At 38.8% G+C, this 21,598-nt stretch overlaps 3 protein-coding genes across 3 annotated transcripts in view; 2 read left to right on the forward strand and 1 right to left on the reverse strand.

Moving 5' to 3' along the window:
• Positions 1-390: 390 nt before the first annotated feature.
• LOC117567472 (venom dipeptidyl peptidase 4) overlaps positions 391-21,598 on the forward strand; it is a 92,494-nt gene continuing 71,286 nt past the window's right edge. Inside the window, exons 1-2 of the mRNA XM_034247494.2 lie at positions 391-687; positions 9,612-10,291. Coding sequence (XP_034103385.1) covers positions 9,836-10,291 — 456 coding nt within the window. The 5' untranslated portion in view covers positions 391-687; positions 9,612-9,835. The remainder of the gene's footprint in view (positions 688-9,611; positions 10,292-21,598) is intronic.
• On the reverse strand, positions 1,431-6,152 carry LOC117567476 (venom protease). Its single transcript, XM_034247505.2, has 2 exons — positions 5,235-6,152; positions 1,431-2,671 (listed from the first exon to the last, which is right to left on the reverse strand). The coding sequence occupies exons 1-2, from the start codon at positions 5,573-5,575 to the stop codon at positions 1,900-1,902; spliced, it is 1,113 nt and encodes a 370-aa protein (XP_034103396.1). The 5' UTR covers positions 5,576-6,152; the 3' UTR covers positions 1,431-1,899.
• On the forward strand, positions 16,559-17,582 carry LOC117567479 (dynein axonemal assembly factor 6). Its single transcript, XM_034247510.2, has 3 exons — positions 16,559-16,817; positions 16,881-17,119; positions 17,177-17,582. Exons 1-3 carry the CDS (start codon positions 16,676-16,678, stop codon positions 17,438-17,440), a joined length of 645 nt encoding a protein of 214 aa, XP_034103401.1. The 5' UTR covers positions 16,559-16,675; the 3' UTR covers positions 17,441-17,582.

Consider the following 21,598-nt stretch of genomic DNA (forward strand, 5'->3'; position numbering starts at 1 on the left):
TAGCCAGTGTCGATTCTAGCTTATTGGCACGATCCAAGAGAGCGACCAAGCGTTTGTCAAGTTCGGCAAAAACATCGCCACCAATGTTAGAGGTTGTCGGAAGATCCTTAGAGTCCGTTGAATCTGGATTGGAAGCCATTGTTGCGAATATTTATTATTTATATATAATTTTTAGTTTTTAGTTTTTCGGAAAAGCAACCGAAGGTACTATTTATTTTGGTGATTGTGACGTATGTGAACATTATTCGGAAGTTTGCTAAGATAAGAGTTCTAGTCTCGGCCTACTCAGAGCGAGAGAGAGAAAGAGAGAAAAACTTTGCTATGCAATGACAACAGCATCGACAACGATATTTGTTGAGCAGCACCCGAGACGATTCTCTGACGAGGCCAATCTCTGGGAAACGATCGAGACGCACGGCCTGGCGGCATTTTCAGTGAGCGCGCGAGCGGCAAACGGTAAACAACAGCTGCTGCTAACACAGAGAGGCAAACAAAACCAGCAATAAAACGAGCCACAGCGAAAACAAAAAAGCAAACACAATTTTTCGAATAAAACTTTTGCCAACATCGACCGCCGACCTGGAAGACGTCAACACACTTGATGCAGCAGTCGCATTGCAGCCAGAAGAAGAAAAACACTTTGTGAGACTGCAAATCTTCGGTGTGACAAATTGAATAATTACGCAAGTGAGTTGAGTGAAAAGTGTGGCAATTGATGAATGTCTTTTGCGAAGTAATTGCCTGTATCAGCAACTAGTAGAGAAAACCCATAGATAATTATTATCAGTGCCAAGTGATATTATCTGCAAACATTGGTTTGTCTTCTTATGTGTGCATTGTGAATCACAAATCTTTGAAAATACAAAAATATGAAAAGTAAACACGGCGCGAGCAATGTGAACTTGCTGCGTGAAACGGAACCAAACCACAAAAGCCAGAGTGGGCCAAGTTAATGCTTTGACTTTTTCAAAGTTGCTCTGTCTAATGCTGCTGCTACTTCTGCTGCTGATGCCGCTGTTCATCTTTATTAACGTTAGTTCACGCTCTCCCATGGCTCTTCGGCTATGTGTATTTACAGCTGTTTGAATGGGGAAACCAGTTTCCTCATAGCTTGTTTAGGTGTATTGCTTCTAACGCTTTTTGTTTTATTTTTCGGGCGCACACACCGCATCGAAAAGTCAAATGTGAATTAGTACACATACAGTATGCATTTGTGTGCGTGAGAGTTTTCAGTTATCTGTGTATTGCCAACTTGCAACATGCGCTTTTCGTGTGTGTAACGAAACCGAAAGTAGTCAACGTTTTGTTTTGAGTTCACTTTAAATACAAGTTTGCATATCAAGCATGTGTTTTAAATGGGAAATGAAGTATACTAAATTACGTTAATTGTTATAATTATATTGTATTATAAATGATTAATCGCGTTTTAAAGCTGCGCTTAAATAAAACAAAACTTTCGCATCGATGTGTACTAAACAAAATGCAAGCAAATTTGAAGCAGTGTTAGCAAGCAGCTTATTCACACAAGCAGTTCAACAAATGAGTGCATTGCTTGCAAGCAGTGTACTGCTTGAGTGCGCCTTTAGCGCGTGCAACTTAAATTTAAAACCAAAATTGTTAGTTTAATTAACTTTTAACGCCGACTCTATGAAATTTTATTTAATATTTAATAATATTGATAATAATTGTTTGTAGCAACTTTTCTGATGAGGGCACTTTTGTAGCCAGTTCAATAAAGCAAGGAACTCGTTGGTTGGTTTTATTCAACTTGTTTTGGGTGTGTTGGATTTGTTTTTTGTATTTCTGTTTCTTTTCGCATTCAAGTACAAAAAAGTGCATAGAGATAAGACTAAAAGCTAAGGCTAAGAGAGCTACAAACTAAAAGTTGAATGATGTGCATTAGTAATCCTCATCGCAGAAGCAACCGTCCCGCGAGTTCTCCACAATCCAATCGAGATATTTGGTGACTCTGGTGTAGACACCGGGATAATTTGGTCGCGCACAACCATTGCCCCAGGAGACGATACCAATCTGCTCGAAGCGTTTGTCATCGGGACGCAGACGGACCAGAGGACCACCCGAGTCCCCTTGACAGCTGTCACGCCCACCAACGCCTGGATAGCCAGAGCACATCATGTTCTTGGTGATCATTTTCTGTGTGTAATTCGTTTGTGCGACACACTCATCGTTATCCAGCACAGGCACCTCCACCTCCTGCAGCAAACACGACGGCTTGCCATCCTCCTTAAGCGTGCCCCAGCCGGTGGCAATGGCGCGTGTGCCCACAAACAGATCATTACGCTGCTCCGCACGGGGTAGACAAATGGGCCGAATGAAGCTGGTGATGGGCACGCGATCGTTTAAGCGCAGCAACGCAATGTCATTGTCAAAGTTGGAGAAACTGAACTTCTGGCTAAAGGCACGCAGCACAAAACGCGTCTCGGGGCGCTCCTTGTCATTGCAGCGGTCGTGCTCACCAAAGGTCACCTTGATCATGAACCACATGAAGCCCTTGACGCAGTGCGCCGCCGTCAGCACGTAGCGATCGTTGATCAATGTACCGCCGCAGTAGAATCGATTGAAGTAGCTCAGTCGGGCCATCCAGGGATATTCGCTGACGCCAGTTGTGGTGCCCCCCACGATTCGAGACTCATCGTTACGCTCCCCACATCTGCAAAAAAAAGTTAGTGGCAGAGGGAGAGGGGAGGATGAGTAAGTGGAAGTGGACTTCAGTAATAAATGATTATCATCCACTTGAGCGGGCATGAACAACATCAACGAGTAGTACTAACTCTCAACCAGTTTGCAGCGTATGAAAACTCATTTTCAGCTAAGGAAATTTCAATTGAGACTTGTGGGGAAATCAGTGGGAGAAGTAGGAGATGGAGCTTAGAATAATCTTGTCTAGCTGTAGACGACGATCGTTGCGGATGAGAAACTGGATTTTGCTACATACATAAAGAGGCTCTTGTTTATTTGTTTAAAATGTAATTATTTTTATATCTGCATTTGTAGATTTGTTTATTTGGATAGCAACGAAAACTTTGCACTTTCTTTAAAGTTTATGTTTTGTTCCACTCTGTATATCTAATATAAATATGTATTTGGTACCAAGGATTTAACGATTATAAATTAAATTTTATGGGGTGCAAATAATTTATATACAAGTGAAACTAAAAGAGCTTTAAAATGTTGTATCTTCATATCACAGTAATTAAACAATCAACTGCACAAAAGATGTTGAATATAACTTATACTATTCTAATTTATTACCTATAAATAGTCTGTCAAGAACAGTTACACACAGTTAATAAAATATTTTGGCTTTGATTATTCTAATCCACTGCAGCTTAGCTCTGAATGAAGTGTCTAAGACTTCATTAATATTTCCTTATGTCTATCTCATTAGCATTAAATGACGGATGGACTGTGTGTCGATTGATACAGAGTTCAATAACCCAAAAGAGATTAACAGTCCTCATAAATAATAATGTCATAAAGAAAGTGTCAAAGTGTTTTATTGAGATGGCAAAACGTTTTGCAGATTTTCCATCAACTTTAAAGAGTTGTCGTTACACTAAACTGGTTTTATAATTGCCAAAAAAAAACATTATACTACAAAGCAAATGCATTCAAAAATCTGTTGAAGCAGTGAAGAGAGTAAGAGAGGAGACGTTGGGAAAGGGAAAGGGAGAGAGCCGGTTTCGCCAAATGGAAATACTACAAGTTCTCTGCTGTATCGATGTTTAATATATTATATATTTCTTATATTCTTATTCATTTCGAGCGAGGGCTTTCTGTTTGGTTTTGTTGTCGTTTGTTCTGGCTGCGATTGTTGATGTTGTTGTTGTTTAATCAAGTCATTGCCCTAAAATGGTGGCCAAGTCGAAGGCGAAGGCGAAGGCAGCGTCGGAGACGGCTTCCCGAAAAGCAAAGACAAAGTCATGCAGAGAAATGTGTGCGACCCAATTCAGAGAATGTCGCGTTCCCCTGCCGAACAACGCATGACGCATTGGGCCTCAGTTCGAACTACACCTCATATATGTGTGTATATGGTAGTAAGTGCGAGTATACCCCATGGCATGCAGTCTAAACTTGGCCAGCACACACAGATACAGATACAGATACAAACATTTTAGATACAGATACATTTACTTTGAATATTATCGAATCGTATGCTAATTAGTTATAGATTCATTTCAAATGCAAAAATAAAATAAAAGTAAAAATTAAAAGCATAAAATTAAACGAGTTTTAAATAACAAAAACAAAAAACTAAACTTTAGACTCGAAAGAATTGTAAAAAACTAGATAGATAGGGAGCTATTAAGTGCTCTGTAATCTCTTAACGAATTAGAAAGGTAATTTCCAAATATCAATTAGTACTAATTTTATGGTTTTTCGAAAAGTGAAATGCTAAAGAAAAGCACTGCACTGACCTAACCTAATTCCCTGTTGTGATCAGCGCAATCGATTCATCAAAATTCCAATGCAACAGATGCCGACAAAGTCATTCCTGGGCGTACTCCCTGAAGTGGCTGCTTATGCAAACAGTTTCTCAGTCCCTACAGTCGTGTCAGTTCTCAGTTCTCAGTCTATTCTCGCGCAACAACAACGACAATGCCCCAAGCGAAGCGATTCCCCATTGGGCAAGGCAAAGGCATTGCAATTTGAGGCAGGCATCTATGGAATGCTTTTCAAATGCACATCTTTAGATTGCAGAACCCAGCACAGAGAACTGGGAACTGAGAACAGAGTCTGACTAGCTTGAGCAGTGTGTCTGATTCAGCTGTCAAAGGCAAGAAGGCAAAAAGTACTTACGTTTACTGGAAGTTTAACTATGAAGCTTGAAATTGATATTTGCAGGCCATAAAAGGCGAAAATATATGTTTTTAGAAAGCTAGCTAGCTAGAGAACTAAACTACAGATCTTTAAAGTCGAAGTATATGTTATTGGTTTCGGCACGGAAATTGCTAATTGATTGTAGTCCTCATTCTGGACATTTCATGACTATTTTGCAGCAAACGTTTCTCCTGCACGTCAAAGAGATCTGTCATGGGGCGTGTTAGGAAAAACTAAATCTCGCACATCACGCAACATTTGTAACTGTAATATCTGATTTGTATGCCATGACAATAAACACCCAATGAATTGTTGGCTAACTGGAAGTTGACTATCATGACCATGACAGCTGGTTTTTCATTATTTTTTTTGCTTCATTTTTCTGTGCTCACCTGCAAGAACATGTCGTCGTTTGGTCTTGAGCCGGCGGCGAATTATTGCGATTAAAGACGCCAAACCAATTCTTGATCGGATTTTGCCGGAATACTGGTTTATTGCCAGTGACATTCACGGCACTTGTGGAGTTGCCCGTTGCAGCAGCTCCCAGTCCACCCAATCCAAGGCGCAGCTTCTTTGGCTGATGTTGGCTGCCATAGGCTTGATATTTGCCAGGTATGGAGGATGTTGTTGTCGTCGTCGTTGTAGATGTTGTTGTTGCTGTTGTTGAGGCGGCGACAATGCAGGAAATGATGGCCAAGACTAATGGCCAATGATGTAAGTGGAGCAGCAACATCTTCTTATTCTACTCGTTTCTCGTTCTCTCTCTTTGCAAAACTCGTCTTTATGCAATTTTGTGCAGTGATAAGTTAATGAGCAGGCAAACACGGATGGAACACGTTACGTTCGTTCGTTCGTTCGTTACGTTAACTAAATGCGCCTTTAACGCGTATTTACCGTTAGTGGCAAGAATTTTCTCGGCATTCAGTTTCGTCAAATTCAGTTTCCGGTTTTCCCCGTTCGCTCACCATTAATTATGTTAATCACATGCATCGATTTCGTATTGTATATGAACTATTTCTCTTCTTTTTTATGCCTCTCTCGTGTTTATGTTTTTTTTTTTTTTTTTTTTGTGTTGTGTTGTATTTTTCTTTGAGTATTTCTCAGTCGTTTAGCACATAATTCAAACTGTCAACAAGACGCGCCCAGGCTTGGTCAGATTTTCGTTCGTGTTTTTTGTCTCTTTATCTTTCTCTCCAGCTTTGCCTTTCTTTCCAAGCTTTACTTTTTATCTCTGCTTGCCTCGTTTATGCTTTTTTTTCGACCGCACACGCGAAAGTCTGCAAACCGACTGATACCAACAAACGGACCGACGCGATCTTCTGGCCAACACACAAAGTTGCGCATGCGCCTGCTCTTGACGTCGCCGTCGTCGTCGACAGAGGCAGCGACTTCGACGTTGGCGTCGGTGTAGCGGACGTCAACGTCAACGTCATCGTCGCCGCTTGACTGGCAAACAACAGAGAACAGCAAACAGCAGAGACCAAGTCGCATTTTTCGTTAGTCCGTTGCGTTCTCAATATGCTAATGTGACAGTTTGCCATGTCGTATCAATGCGGTGGTTCCTCCATCTCTCTCTCACGCTTTTTAGTGCTCTCTCCCTCTCTCTCTCGCGTGTTCTTGTTCTCGCCTTGTCCCCTCCGGGCAACATTTGTTTACAGTGCTTGAAACGTCAATACACCGTGAGAATTTAAATGATGGTTAAATATGTCTTTAGATTTTGTTGATAACCAGTTTAATGGGCATTTCCTGAGGCGACTCTTTGCTTCTTATCTTCGTCGTCTACTTCTTCTTCTTCTATGCATAATGGAAATTATGTAAGGAAGCCGCTTGTTAAGATGTTGTTCGTCAAGTGTTTGACGAACTTCAGTAGGTTTGATCACTACTAATTGATTTGCCCTTCTAAATGCTTAATAATTATGTGATATAGAATTCAATTTGAAATGACTCTTAGGATAAAACTTGATAATTGATAACTAGCGTACTCCACTTTGATTACCATTATGTTTTAGATTGTTCAAATACTTTCATATTACAATAATTAGATATAATGAATAATGTTGTGCTTTATCGAATCAATTGAGAACAAGGTTTCTTTCATTGTATTGGATTAAATCATTTTGTGGTTTTCGATTTTTTATTCATTGCGATATTTCATTCATAAATAATAGTAAATAAATAAATACGATACCTTATTCATTATGATGTTACTTACATATATATTTCAAAACAATTGTGGTATATGGTATATAATCAAATGCTAATTACGTCAATAAATCTTGTAAATCAGTTAATACTGTTTCTTTAAGAATTATGAACTGTTAACCAAAATACCTCGGTAGAGTTTCGGACCTCTAATGACTGATCACTATTCTACGCCTTTTCTAGGGACAGCTTGTTCTACCTACCAAGAGTTTCTTAATCTACTTTTATTCTAAATAGTATATATATCTTCATATATCTTCATTCACTTCTCTCACACTTCTCTCAGTGTAAGAACAAGCAAATTAACTAATAAGCAACAGCATTAAAAAGCCACAAATAGAACTGAATTTAATGAATATCAAAAATTATAGTTATATTATTAATATGGAACCCGACAAGTATAATAAAATAGTTGACAACAAATGGGAGCTGCGCAGTTCTGTGTGAGGATTTAAACACCGTCATCATAACAATGACATTGCCTTTGCGAACTCGTTAACCTTTGTCACCAGGCGGCGGCGAATAATACGTCCGACAGACGCCAGAAGGGCTTGTGGCAAGCGGCAAGCGGCAAGCGGCAGAAGGCAGGCGGCGAGTGTGGAACGAGTACTCGCATTTTACTCCTCATTTGTGGGCTTTTATGTTTTCCGACACTTTTCACTTGCATGCAAATGGCCCAGAGCCACACAAAAGAGAGACAGCGAATACCTCGACTCAACATGAAAAACATACAGTGGAAAATTCGCATTTTCATGTTCATTTGCCGTTGCCGTTGTCGTCGTCGTTGCAAATAATTTCCATCTGTTTTTTATTTAATTTTTTAAGACATGAATTAACAAAAATTTGAACGGGATAATTTAACTTTTCGCTGTCAGTCGCTGCAACCCAATTGTCCCCCAAAGGGAGAAAGGGGAGAACACAGCTGGACTGACAGCTTCAACCAGATGCGGCATGCAACCAGCATACGATGCAGCAGCAGCAACAGATAATCCGCATAGACCAGTTGCAAATACTGCCATTAAGGCCTGTCCGGTTGCGTCTTTGCCAATTAAGAATTAATTCAAGTTATGTTTACAAATGAAAAGTCTCTCGCAATTACGCCTCACATTAAGCAATTTTCCAATGATTCAAAATGAAAGTGACAAAATTTACAGTTATGCGCATGCTGCACTCATGTGTGTTAAGAGTATTGTTCGAATGAACTCAACTGTTGAGCAATAATGCCGAAGTAATATAAATATAATTAAATGGCCTGACGTCGCTTTAATACTATAGAATTTTCAGTTGAATTGCAAAACAATTTAGTAACTAGGTGCGACTTGCTTAATGATTCAATCAAACAATTTCTGTGTTTTCTGTTTTGTTAATGTTTGGCATTCGATTACTTCATGAAACTTAATTTAACTGCTGAGATATTGTAAAATAGATTTTAAGATCAAAAATAGCCGATAGAGTCTTGAAAATAATTTTAACTTTTGTCTTATCTGAGCTGGAATATCGGTGATTGTTTTTTATTGCAATATTCACTGCGAAAAAAACATGATTAACCTTTAAACACTTTCTTTGTTTTCTTTTTTGTTAACAATTGGCATTCGATTACTTCATGAAACTTAAATTAACTGTTGAGATATTGTAAAATCGATTTTAAGATCAAAAATAATCGATAGAGTCGAATATGCTAAATGAAAATAGATTTAAATTTTGTCTTATCTGAGCTGGAATATTGGTAATTGTTTTTTATTACAATATTCACTGCGAGAAAAACATGAAGTTATAAAGACTAGGGTAACCCTTTAAACACTTAATTTCTATTTTGTTAATGATTGGCATTCAATTACTTAATGAAATATTACTTAGCTTCTGAGAAATTGGGATAAAGAAAATAGATTTAAAGAGAAGGATTGGAGTTTACTATGGAAATAGAGCTAATTGTTGCCTAATCTGAATACAAATATTTATGATCGTAGTTTCTTACAGTTTTAAATGAGAGAAAAACGATTACAAAAATTTTTAAAATCCCATGCTATAACCGTTGCTGCTTCAATCATATTTCTCAACGATATCTTAATAATACTCACAATACGTATTGGTAAATAAAATTGTCGATCTACTTACAAGTGAAAATTTTAGTTTCACCTTAATAATATATATGTAAATATGTTAAGTATCTTCTTTGAGTTCTTCTCCAGAGTAAACTCTACTATAATATTTTTATTGTAATTTAATAACTATCCCCAGCTTAATATCCATGTCTGTATTCAAAGTCTACCTGAGGCGCCTCAAGTCTGTGGCATGGCTCATTGCCACCTCAAAAGCCTTCGCCTTCGCCTTCATCATCGCCTTGGCTTTCGTGTGAGCCTATTGACTGACGCACTTGGCACTTGGCAATGCGCATAGCAGATAGCACTTACCAAGAGATACATTTGCATCTTGAGATGCAGCTGTAGCTTGCCTATAAAGTCAAGAATGCATGTTAGAAATTGTAGAAAACCGTTTTTGGCGCACCCATCAAATTTCCCTTATTAATGCAGCACATGCAAATTTTCGCCCACTTCTTTCGATTGCAGATTGCAAAGGAGACAACGAGAGCGAGAGGGAGAGATAGAGAGAGAGCGAGACAGAGGAAGGGGTTGGTAATTGGTAACTGTGCCAATTTGGAGACTCAGAAGTGCATAAAGCGAATCTGGCGAACATGAAGTCAACATGAGCATTGCATAACTGAATCGATCTCAAAGAAGAAGAAGAACAAGAACAACAAGAATAAGAACAAGAGCAAACACATTATTTTACGATGAGTGCGGCTGGTTTTCTGGATGCGCAGTCAGCGAGCGTGGCGAGTGCCGCACGACAGAAGGCGGCAGAGAAGCGACGTCGCAGCTACGGCCATGCTGCAGGCATTCATGGTCACAGCCGCGGTCGCAGTCGCAGTCGCAGCAGCATTGGCAGCGTCAGCGCTGTGCTCTACAAATCATTTCGAGAGCGCTTCATGAGTGCCAGCGGCGGCAGCAGCAGCGGTGGCGATGGCAACTATCGTGTGCTGCGACAGCGCGATGCGGAGGCTGGTCGCATGGACAATGAGTTGAGTTCAAATGCCAGTTCATCGGACGGCGAGTTGAGTCAGCTAAGCAGCAGAAGCAGCAGTGTCGATGATTTGTTTGCCAACGAAACCGAACGTCGCACGTGGCGCCAAAAGTTGCCAGAACGCAGTCAGCGCAGCAAACGAAAAGTTGGCAGAGGAAGACTTAAGGTAAGTGCTGCACACTTTCCATTTCACTCGAACGTAGTAAAGATCATATTTAAGTATTCCAATCAGTTCTCACTTGATCAATTACTACAGCTTTTTGTGTGCGTGTGCGTGACTTGTCCACATCGCGTATACGCTATTTATTACGCGAATTTGGCTCAATGCGAGCACGAGTTTCGACTTAATTGCGTTCGTCGACATATCAAACTCACACTCGCTGTGATTTAATTTACTTTCGTTCGTTGCCTCCGATAATTGGGCATTAATATTTATGCATTGTTTTTATTAGATAATTGCTAAACAATTTATGCAAAATGTATTCGGTCAATTTCAATTTAAAATGTGGCACAGTTTACCCCCGTCGTGTTTACGCTCTGTTTCAATTATCTCTCTCTCTCTCTCTATTTCTATCTCTATCTCTGGCTTAACAGATTTCACTTAATTTTGACGACACAACGCCAAAATTGGAGCGAAAAGCGAAAGAGAAAAAGAGATGGAAAATGGGCGAGAGTATGCTAATTAATATGACACTCATCTGGACTAATTTCGTTGGTCGCTCGCTGCGAGTTGGCTGAGGTCAGTTTCCATGAAAAGCGAAAATATAGAGCCTATCTAGAGCATTGAATTATGATCCACAACACACTAAATATGCAACTGTTTTAAGGCAAAAAGTACTCATACATTGTTGATTGTATTTATGTATATGGCAAACATAAAAACGAAAATAATCTGCATAAGTGTGAAAATTCACTGTTTCGATTCACTGATAGACTTTCTGACGCTTACTCTAGCTCAAATGGCAATTAAGTTCAAATAATTGCAATAAGTAGTTTTTTTATGAGCGAATAAATGAGAATCCACTGAAAGTGGCGAAATCAAAAAGAAATTTTTTAATATTCGCAAAATTTTTCGAGATTAATGATTGATAAAAATAACTTTCAACACACACTGGAAATGTGCAAAAATGTAATCGGTTCTTGCTTATTGAAACTTTAACAAAAAAGCTGAAGCAGAGTGAAAACATATCCGATACCATTACGAATGTTTTGTATTAAAAAGCCAAATTTGTACGATTTTTTCTATTGCATAGAAATTGTTAGAAAAATATGCCTACGCAACAAATCTATACACGTTTTTAGTCTCTATTTATATTAACTTTTTCTTTTTCAACTTTAACTACAAATCTATTGGTATTCATAGAAGTAAAATATTATAGCTCTAGCAGCTTCTTAAGCATTCTTTGCTTTGCTCGCTTACATTACCCTTATTTCACTTATGTGTCTAGTACTGATGACTGACACTAACTATATAATAGAAGAATCACATGTATCTTAAAAAATAAAAATTGTTATTTCAAGTATTGAAAAACTCTTTTCGATTTCGACACGAAACAATTCACTGCTATACAAACTTGTCCGTAAAAGGCGCATACTAATTAACATTTGATATTAGTATTTACAGCAGATTTAAACTCTTCCATTATGTTATGCTTTTCCCTTTTTCACGCTAAGCATATTCAATAAATATTCCATAGCTTTCAGACCACTGTGACATGCAAATTCGATCAGCTGTTGCAAAGCTTGCAAGTTGTTTACAAACAAACATGTAGCTAAGGAAAAGCTTCAGCACGTGCGAAGCGTTCACAGCTGACTCTGCTCTTGAGTTGAGTAAATTTGAAGTGCTCTCTCTTGCTCTTGCTCTCTCTCTCTCTCACACACTCACTCTCTTTTTCATGTTGTGCTCTCTTGAGCGCTTTTTAACAACTTCCACATTGAGTTATTGTTTACGTTACGTTCGTTGGCAATGGCCATGGGCAACGCTAACACTGCGCTGTGTGCTGTGGTCGACAAACGGTTGGCTTAAATCTCGACCACGTTCTGTTGTGTCTTTTGTCAGTTTGCTGCCTTGCTGCTTTTGCGGATCTCTTTCATTTTTTCTGCAGGTCATTTCGTGCTCGAATGGTCTTTAAAATGCTCGCTGCTGCTTAAAGTTGAGCGAGGCGCGGCGCGAGTTTTTGATTATATTTTCTGTGTTTGCGCTGTGTGTTTTTTTTTTCTTGCTTGCTTGTTTGTCCTTTTGTGGAGTTCTCCTCGTTTTGGATATGACTCTTATGGCTGATACTGCTGCTTGGTTAGTTTTATTCGTATTATTTTTGTACTCTACTCCTTGTTGTTGTTGTTGTTGTCGTTGGCGGCTGCTGCTTGCTCCTTGCAACGCTTGACTGCACACGTTCAACTGTGCGGCAACGGCATTTATTCTGTTTTTCTTCTTTTTTTGTCCCCCTACTACTACAAGTATTGCTCTTTCTTATTTCGCTGGGTTGTATTATCGTTGTTGGCTGCGTTGCGGTTGTTGTGGGAATTATTTAACTAGTCTCATTCATTTCCCACACACACACACAAGCACATGCCAAGCCAGAGAGAGAGAGAGAGCAGCTGCTAGTCGGCGTAGTCTTTGTTATGTCGGAAGTAGTTCTCCTTTTGTTGCTGTGCGCTCGGTTTGCAAAATGTTAAAAAATAAATGGCCAAAATTGTGCGCCAGCGTGTCGCCGAAATTGCAATCAACAGACCCAGATCTATGACGGCAACTTGGCTTCTGGTTGCGCTTCTGCGATGCAGCTCTCTCTCTGTCTCTCTATCTCTTTCCCTCTTTTGATACCTATCAAATAACGCAGTAATGGGCACAGCTTCGCAACATAATGCCTATATATGTTACCTAGGCTCACAGACTGAGAGAATGAGCCTCAGTCACCGGAAGCTCACTTAGCCACGCCCACATGTGTTGCCTGCCGTTGCTCTAAATGTGCAACTTTTCAATGATTTATGCATGATACTTAATGCCTTCTTAATTACATTTTATGTAAGACTCTCCCCACTCCCCGCCACCCAACCATTTCAGTTGCCAAGCAGCGGCAGCAAAAAAATGCCAGTTGGAGCGCTTTCAGCACACAAATCATATTCAAAAGGAGCGAGCCAAAACGAGCAAAAAGAAGAAGAAAAAAAAAACAAGCACGAAAAATAACAAAATACGCAAAAATTTGTAGCAGCTGCGTTGATGAAGGGAATGGCTTTCTAGACTGTGGCGAGGGGAGAGGAGAGGATAGACGACCACTTTCACTTGTACTTTCGCTGCATGCCTCGCAGTCCATGTGGCATGTTGCTACGTGCTAGGGATGTAATAAAAATCCTGTTGCCACCTCTGTTACCCGGTCGTCGTATCTGTTTTGGGACTCGTCCCACAGCCTGGGGGACAAAAAACTGTCAACAAAACTTTTCCCGCCCCGCCCGACGCGTCGCGTCTCTGAAAACTACCTCTGACTTCTTCTCTATGCAGTTCATTGAAATGTGCGACCAGCACAACACAATTACAAATGTATTCATGCATCATGCCCCATTGTCTCTGGGTTCGCTTGTGCGTCAGCTGCGATTCCAAGGGAATCCCAAAGAGAAGACCAACGCATCCCTTTCCTCTTCCTCTTCTTGTTTGGCTGCCGGCAACAAGGTTAAAGCTCAGTTACGTGATAGTTAGCTGAAGCAACACGATGTTTACTTGTCTGCACAATCAGTACACAACGATCTCAAAGTGGGGGAGGGGTAAAAGCAGCATGCGAATGGGCATTTTGATGTCTGATAAAAATACAAGTTGATCGAACATCTGCTATTTGCTTTCGCATAATATTTGTAGCATACTTTTGGGGGCAGCACTAAATAGCAAAATAGTTTCGAATTCGACAAATTTTCGAATTCGTAAAAAGTTTCGCATGTCGTCGACAGCATGTGAGTATTTTTCACTTCTATTCTTCTTTTTTTTGACATATTTTCACTTTCTGGCAAAAACTTTTATCGTCAGGCATAGACATATGTATGTATGTATGTTATGTAGGTTAGTTCAATGCGAAATGGGGGAGCGTTATAAAGTGATTTGGGTTTTAGTCGAAAGTTTTTACAATTAGTTGTCGACTGGTTGACTAGCCAACTAGGACAGCGCTCAATGGAGACCCAATGACCCAATGCATACTGTCAAGTGGTTGCCATTGAACCAAAACGGCCAACCGAATGTTTTTGGCCGCGTTTATTATGTTTTTACCCTGCTGCTCAAAGGAGTGAGGATATAATGAAAATATGAGCAAATATTGAGAGTAAAAATAAAATAAGATATTCATAATATGTTATCGATTTTTATGTCTAAATTAATAATAGATAAGTAGTAATACAAATATGTTTATATTTTCAAGAAAGTTGATTACAAATTGAACAGAAATTAATTAACTACTTTTATGATTAAACTTAACAAAAGTCTTATTTGTATTTATAAAAATATCTCAATCAACATTACAACACTTCACAGTCCTTACTTATTTCAATATCCAGGGTATCTCTCAGCTCTAGGCTCTCCTATGCAAGCCCACTTTTATTTTTTGCAACGTGCTGGGCTCGTGTTAAACAAATTAAACACGTAACATCCGGACAAGAAGAAAAACATGAGTTACACAAAAAACGATAACGAAAATCCTTTTCGTTTTTCAGTGAAACTGAAACCCAGTTCAACTCATTTTCCATTTCAACTCTGCCCCCTCTTCCCCCTCAACCATCCTTTGTAGCTATTGTGTCCCGTCGCCCTTTGTTGGCTTTGCTGGCAGATGGCAGATGGCAGTCAGTGGCATGTTGTTTACATTTAACACGCGGCCATGTTTTCATGTCTGTGCACTTGGCCCAGTCAGTAGTGAGTGCTTTTGGCCAGCATTCGTTTTTCTGGCCTGGCCAAATTAGCGTCGTATTCGCATTCAAATGGAGCGCATGAAAAATGCAAATTTTGTGTGCAGCCCCAGAATCCGCTATGAAGGTCAACAATAATTATACAATTTGCAAAAATTTACAAAACAATTGTTTTTGACATGTTCTGAAATATTTCCTCAGTCTCTCAGCTTCCTCTCGCTCTTGCTCTCTTTAGTTCTCGACTCGAGAGTGAGGGAGAACAGTCGCTTGGCCGGTTTGCTGTACAAAAGTTTTACCGAATAGCATCAAGTTTTTAATTGAAATGGCCCAAAGGAGAAGGAAGGGAGGGGGACATAGTCGTAGTTTAACAGCCCTTGACAGTGAATTATGCATTTGCATAAGGTCAAAGCGTTGGCAATAATTATGAAATTGTTTATCACGACCGACAATCACTTTTTTGTTCATATTCAAACTATGACAAAAGTGCTGAAGTGGAAAACTAGCTGAAAATGATTTATTCAGTTCCTGCACAAACAACTCGAACTATTTTCTTTAAGTTATTTAATCAAGTGAATAACTTCGTAGTGTTCTTAAGCATGGCTCTAAATAAGTAGTTTAATATCTGATGGTTCTGAAGTTCGAGAAGTATATTAAGTTTTAAGCTTTTATGCATAAAATAATGATACAGTCTTCATTTAAAATACATCATATTTGATTTATGAAATTTATGAATTAAAAAAAATATGTCCTAGGACTAAAAATGAATCGTTCTGAAAAAATTCTGCATTGAGACAGGATTGATTTTATTTTGTAGAACGAATTGTACAGCTTTTTTCTGAGTGTAACAAGAATATTTATACGATGACTTGATTTGAAATATGGTAAATACTAAATTATGAAAGTTATTTGTTATTTTTTGGCTCAATATCTATAGGGTAGAAGTTTACTATATACTTGTGCCTACAAGAAATGTACGTTGTTGACAATATAGAATATTTCGAATGTAGTATATACTCAATATTTCAATGTTTTAGGTAGATTAATTAGGTTTATTTTAAGAATAATACCACACAGTTTTAAAAATGGGTAGCGGGTATCTCACAGTCAAGCCCACTCGACAGTAACTTTCTTAATTAAACATTGTGTGCTTAAATTGTTCAACCTATTTAAACAACAGCTGTAAAGGTTTATTCCTAGACTGTTTTTATTTCATTTCATTTACAAACCAATCATCACTATCAATTTTAATTACTAGAGTAGTACAATTCATAGTCATACTCTCCTCCTCTTAACTATAAGCTTCAATTGCCTTTCCCTTTAGAAACTTCCTGAAGTCCCTTGTTGTTGTTGTTGTTGTTGCTATTGTTGTAACTTCTTCCTCCGCGTTGTAAACAATATCCGTTGCCGGGTCAACATAATAAACAAGCTGCAGCTGCTCCTCCGGTTGTTTCGCTCCCTCCCACTAACTGCTCAAATGAAAAACAATAACTTAGCAGGCGCTGGCAAATCGATTTCCACTTTCCACCTCAAGCAAACGGAAAAGATTCGCTGGGAAAACTGTATTCTTTCTACAGACATCGAGCTGTAAATGTGGCACTGGAAGTGTTACGGTTAGAAAAACTCGCAGTAAATAAATAGAAGCAGAGATTAAATAAAGTTGAGTAAACATACCATGTCGATTTTCGACAATCCCGACCAGCTGCGACAGCTGCAGAATTTACTCTATCCGAATCCCAGTCGGAGACGCGGCGGCGTTGAATGCAGCAGCAGCAGCAGCGAGGATGAAGGCGAATCCCTAGTGGCCAGCAAGCAGAGTAAGTAAATGGCATCTGCTGATTGACTCGCTCTCGACTGTTACTTCGACTCTTGCCACTCAGCACCTGGTAGCATTGGAGCACAAGCAGCTGGTGACGCAACCAAACCGGGAGGCAAAAGAAAAAAGGTTAACTTGGTGGCGACGCCGCTGGTGGAACCGGAGAAACCGCAACCCACTACGCTCGAGGAATGGGAGGAGGCACAGGAACGCGAGGATGCAGATATTCTGGAGTCGAGAAAGTGCCCCGAATACACAATGACCTACCGCCAGGCTGTGGGCACCGAGGATGTTTTCCTGCAGGTTGTTTTCCTTTGTTGTTGCTTTCGCCTTCATACAAATTTCCCCATTTACATTTAGATGGGGCAACGCACGGGCGCTTCTGCCAGCTGTGAAGATCTCATCCTTGAGATTGCCTTACCAGACGAGCCGATGGCGGCAGATAAGATGACTCTAACCCTGCTGGAAAAAGAGGTGGATCTGGGCACAGCTCTGTACAGACTGAAGCTTCCTCTTCCGCATCCCGTTGATGTAGATCGATGCAGCGCCAAATACGATAGCGAACAGGGCAAGCTGCGGCTAACGCTCAGACTGCGTCGGGAGTTAGACTATGTCAATTTTTAAAGCCTATGAATATCAGAGAAACATGCTACACTACACTATACTACACTACACTACACAAATTGTAGAAAACTCGAGCCCTTAGTAGTAAAAAACATATGTGCATTCATATTTTAAACGTATTAAAATTCTCTGTGCAAAAAAATATAGTTGGTCTTCAGATAGAATCCATCCGTAAAGCGAATATAGTAATATTGTTTCTTATAAAGAGGATATACGAAAAATATACATGAACCTCAAATCGTACAAAAATTTTTGTTGCCATTTCAAAACAGTGCTGCATCCTTTAAAAATACAAAAGTATACCGAAGATCATTGATATATCTATGTAATACTACATTCGGAATATATCACAGAGGCCAAATTATACCAGATTGTCAGCGAAGGCAGTATTTCTTAAATAACTTCTAGGGAGATTTCTATGTCGTCTCGACTGTTGACCTGATCAAGAATATAAATACTTTATAGAGTCAACGATGCCTCCATCTGCTTTTTACACACATTTCCTGCCGGCACAAAGTTATAATTTGGGTAGCGGTAATAAAAAAGTTTTTGCTAATTAAAACAGAAAATAAGAAATATAACTAACTCTGAATTTTGATGATGAATTCTAAACTCTTTTTCATTCAAAATTGCAAACCCTTAATTTAATATAACAAAATAGTAAATGATTATATCCGATTCTGAAATAAAATGTTCTCTCATGTCTGCAGAGTAACTGCAAGCAGGTTTTGACCCACTTTAGCTTAAAAAAAAATATTCTGTACAGAGCCGCTCTTCATTTGGCTTTGGCCTATGTTGGTGCCAAATTGCGCATACGCCGCATTGGCCTTCAGGTCAAACACAAATTACGCTCAAACGAAGCATAAAGTATGCCTACGTACACATGGGGGGCATTAAATACAAGTACAGGCCGAAGGACTTGCTGTCAAAAATCACTTAAGCTAAATATTTGTCAAAAGCAGACAGCGAACGACATAGAAGAAAAGTCAAATACAAAAATTTGCCATCATTCGTGAATTGAAGAAGGAGCAAGAAATTAGAAAGCGAACATTCTTTTCAGCACTTTTCTTCATCTCCTTTTTTTCTTGTTAAAGATTTGTTTGACTCAAAGCGTAAACCACGAGAGTTAGGCAGCTCAAAAGAACGAAGAACATGGGACAAAAGATGACCCACAGCGACGGCGACGGCGACGGCGACGACGACGGCGTTTTGCCTCATTTACTTTCCACTGACGCGGGCACATTTCAATTTGTGACCGCCGGTCAGCGACAGCCACCGACTGAGACATGATAAAGTGTCGTCCCAGGCCAGGACACCGACAAAAACGAAACACAGAAAAAAAAACATAGAAAAGTTCACACAATTTGACAGGAAAATGTTGGCAGTCCCGCTTCGGGTCAAGAATGATAAAGGCATAAGTTTCGGCCAACACTGAAGAAGTGAAGAAAGCAGCGCGCGTGCCCCGCGTGGCGAGTAGTTTTCCTTTTTGGGATTTTTGCCTCATTTTAATCATTCGGTCGACGAAAAGTTTTACTGCCATTGATAATAATAAATCATCTGATGCCGGCGACAGCGGCGACTACATTTTGAGTCTGGCCAAAAACTTTAAATTCAATTTAATGGCCACAAAATGAGCTGGCAGCAGTTGGTCTGCTCCGCTTACTTGGCTAAATTACTGATTATGCTGAGTGCAACTTAATCAAATATATTATGAATTTCATACACGAATTGCCAGCTGCCCAAAAAAACTAGTGCATAATTATTTCAATTGCCCAACTGCAAAGTGTTGATCAAACTAATCAACTAGCCCAAAATTGATTGTCAACTTTTTCAGCTTTCAGCAATCAAAACTTAACCGAAATCAAAACGAAACTTTGCAAAAATTCCCATCTGCATTTAAAGAGCAAAGGAAACAAGCACATATTGTTTGCCACATTTTTGCTTTTGTTCACAAACATGCGTTCAATGACATTTACCAGCAACAAACTTCACAAAACTTGGCCAAAAAAAAAAACATGCCAAAATGGAAAAAAGAAATGGAAGCCTGCACAAAAAGCGTATTCTTAGCAAAAGGCTGAAAAACAAACAAAAATAGCTGCGTTGACACTAGACTGCGAAAAGCAAACAAAAACCGTAGCATAAAATGCTCGAAAAACTAAAACAACAAGTAAAGAATTGCCTGAGTTCACTGGAGTAGACTGCTAGATACCCTATACTTTGAGATATCTCACTGAAATGCTTGCTTTGATTTTAATAACTAGGAATAAGCAAGTTAAAAGACAGGATGCTTGTAACTTTCTACGCTTGAATTTGATGTAAAGCACCAAAAATAAATAATATTCATATTGACAATATTGTTGAATATATTTAATATTAAAAACAAAAAACTCATTTAGACATTTAAATTGAAAAATGAAGCAGTAGAATGCAAGTACTAAAGAAAATGTAGTATTAAATACTCTTTTTCATATGAGACCTCTTAATCAGTCTTCCTTCTTGTCCCCTAAATGTTTCCAGGGCATATATCTATCTACTTTCTCTGTTTTTCTTTTTTTTTTTCAATTTCCAACTCATTTGCACAAACGCAGCATCCATGAGCATCATCATCATCATCGTCCTGAACATTGTCATCATCGTCAACGTGATGCTTTATATGAACATGGCAAAAACTAAATACACAGTTGGGAGCAGACGAAACTAGCTTATTTGTCGAGCCGCACCCTTTTTATCAACTCTTAGGGAAACTTTCATCAACACCAATATAGAAAATTCGCATGCAAATTCGCATGTGCAATGCCAACTTTTCTGGTTTGTTTAAATTTGCTTACTCCCAAATGAAGAGAAAAAAAAAAAAAAAAAAAACAAAAGTAAAATGAGATAGAAATGCTAAAGAACTTGCAACCGAAACTTTTACGTAATGTGAGAGAATTGTTTGTTGTACGTGTTGTGGCAAATTCTGGAACACACACACAAATATTTACGACTTATTAAAGGGACAGTTTGGCCTTGGTTACGTTATGGATAAGCGCACAAGTTATTGTTGTTGAGCCGCATTTAATAAATAATAACTCAGCCGCACTTAAAAAATGTAATAAGCTGCACCGCAACCGGCAACAAGGCTCAGCCAACAAAAGGTCCTGCCTGCGAGTTGCAGTGTGTGTCCGTATAGTGCTCGACTTTTATTCATTTCATTTCGCAATTCGCAGCGTCCCCCGACTCGTCCACTTAACCTGTAAAATGGTAAAAATGGCGAACAGCTCTGAACAAATGGCAAACCAAAGAGCAGGTGTGAATAGCGGGGGGGGAAGGGAAGGGAGTGTGGGGCACAAAAAAAAGAGACCACAACACAATGAAATCTGTTGGAAAAATATGCAAGTCAGTTGAATGCGTGACTGCTGAAGTGCCGCTTCAACTGACTTCGGATGCTTAAAAATCCAAGTGGATGCTTAAAGTTGCACATTCAGCATTTATTAATAAATGCGCTTGCCAGCTCAGACTCAAACAACAATTGTAAACGTCACCTTGGGCATTTGTAATGAGCTGTAAAATATTTTTGAATTTTAGTTCTCGTCTACACTAAAAAGAATGCTGTGGAAATGTTTATGAAAGAATGTAAATATGATATTTTGATCCTTCGAATAATTTCCACCATATTTTTCTGTATGACATACTATATGTATTCCTAATAACTAAGAAGTTGAGTTCCGCTTACATACATAGCTTCTAATTTAGTCATAATTATGGATTCGATGACTGATTTGATATACTTTTTAAAAAGTTAAATTAATAGCTTTAACAGCCTTATCCTTAAAATGTCAACTGCCCCAAAAAGTATGCTATAAAATCCTTATGAAACTTCGTTTTTGAATTAATAAAAGAATGATTGTAGAAATAATGCAGCCAGCCGCAGAATCGCTTCTCCTTGACTACAAAAATAATTTTGTTGTCTAAGCTAGCTTCTATTTTATTGTCATTTATTCGTTTAATCTTGCTTATATAATCTTCTTATCTAAACTTAAATTTTTTAAATTGTTATTGTTGTTGTTGTTTCTTTATCATATATACTTTGTCAAGTTGACAAAGACCTTACAGTAAACTGTTTTAAAAAGGGTATTAATTATATTTTTAGACTGCAAATAATTTGTATTACATTTTTCT

The sequence above is a fragment of the Drosophila albomicans genome, chromosome 3 (genome assembly GCF_009650485.2).
Source record: "Drosophila albomicans strain 15112-1751.03 chromosome 3, ASM965048v2, whole genome shotgun sequence".
In the NCBI taxonomy this organism is placed as follows: Eukaryota; Metazoa; Arthropoda; class Insecta; order Diptera; family Drosophilidae; genus Drosophila; species Drosophila albomicans.

Bases quoted from the DNA above. Each gene is read 5' to 3' on its own strand.
- LOC117567476 (XM_034247505.2), bottom strand. From the start codon at position 5,575: ATGTTGCTGCTCCACTTACATCATTGGCCATTAGTCTTGGCCATCATT. The intron at 2,672-5,234 runs GTGAGCACAGAA...TTTTTTTTGCAG, and splicing joins ACGACGACATGTTCTTGCAG to ATGTGGGGAGCGTAACGATG.
- LOC117567479 (XM_034247510.2), top strand. From the start codon at position 16,676: ATGTCGATTTTCGACAATCCCGACCAGCTGCGACAGCTGCAGAATTTA. The intron at 16,818-16,880 runs GTAAGTAAATGG...CTTGCCACTCAG, and splicing joins CCTAGTGGCCAGCAAGCAGA to CACCTGGTAGCATTGGAGCA. The intron at 17,120-17,176 runs GTTGTTTTCCTT...ATTTACATTTAG, and splicing joins CCGAGGATGTTTTCCTGCAG to ATGGGGCAACGCACGGGCGC.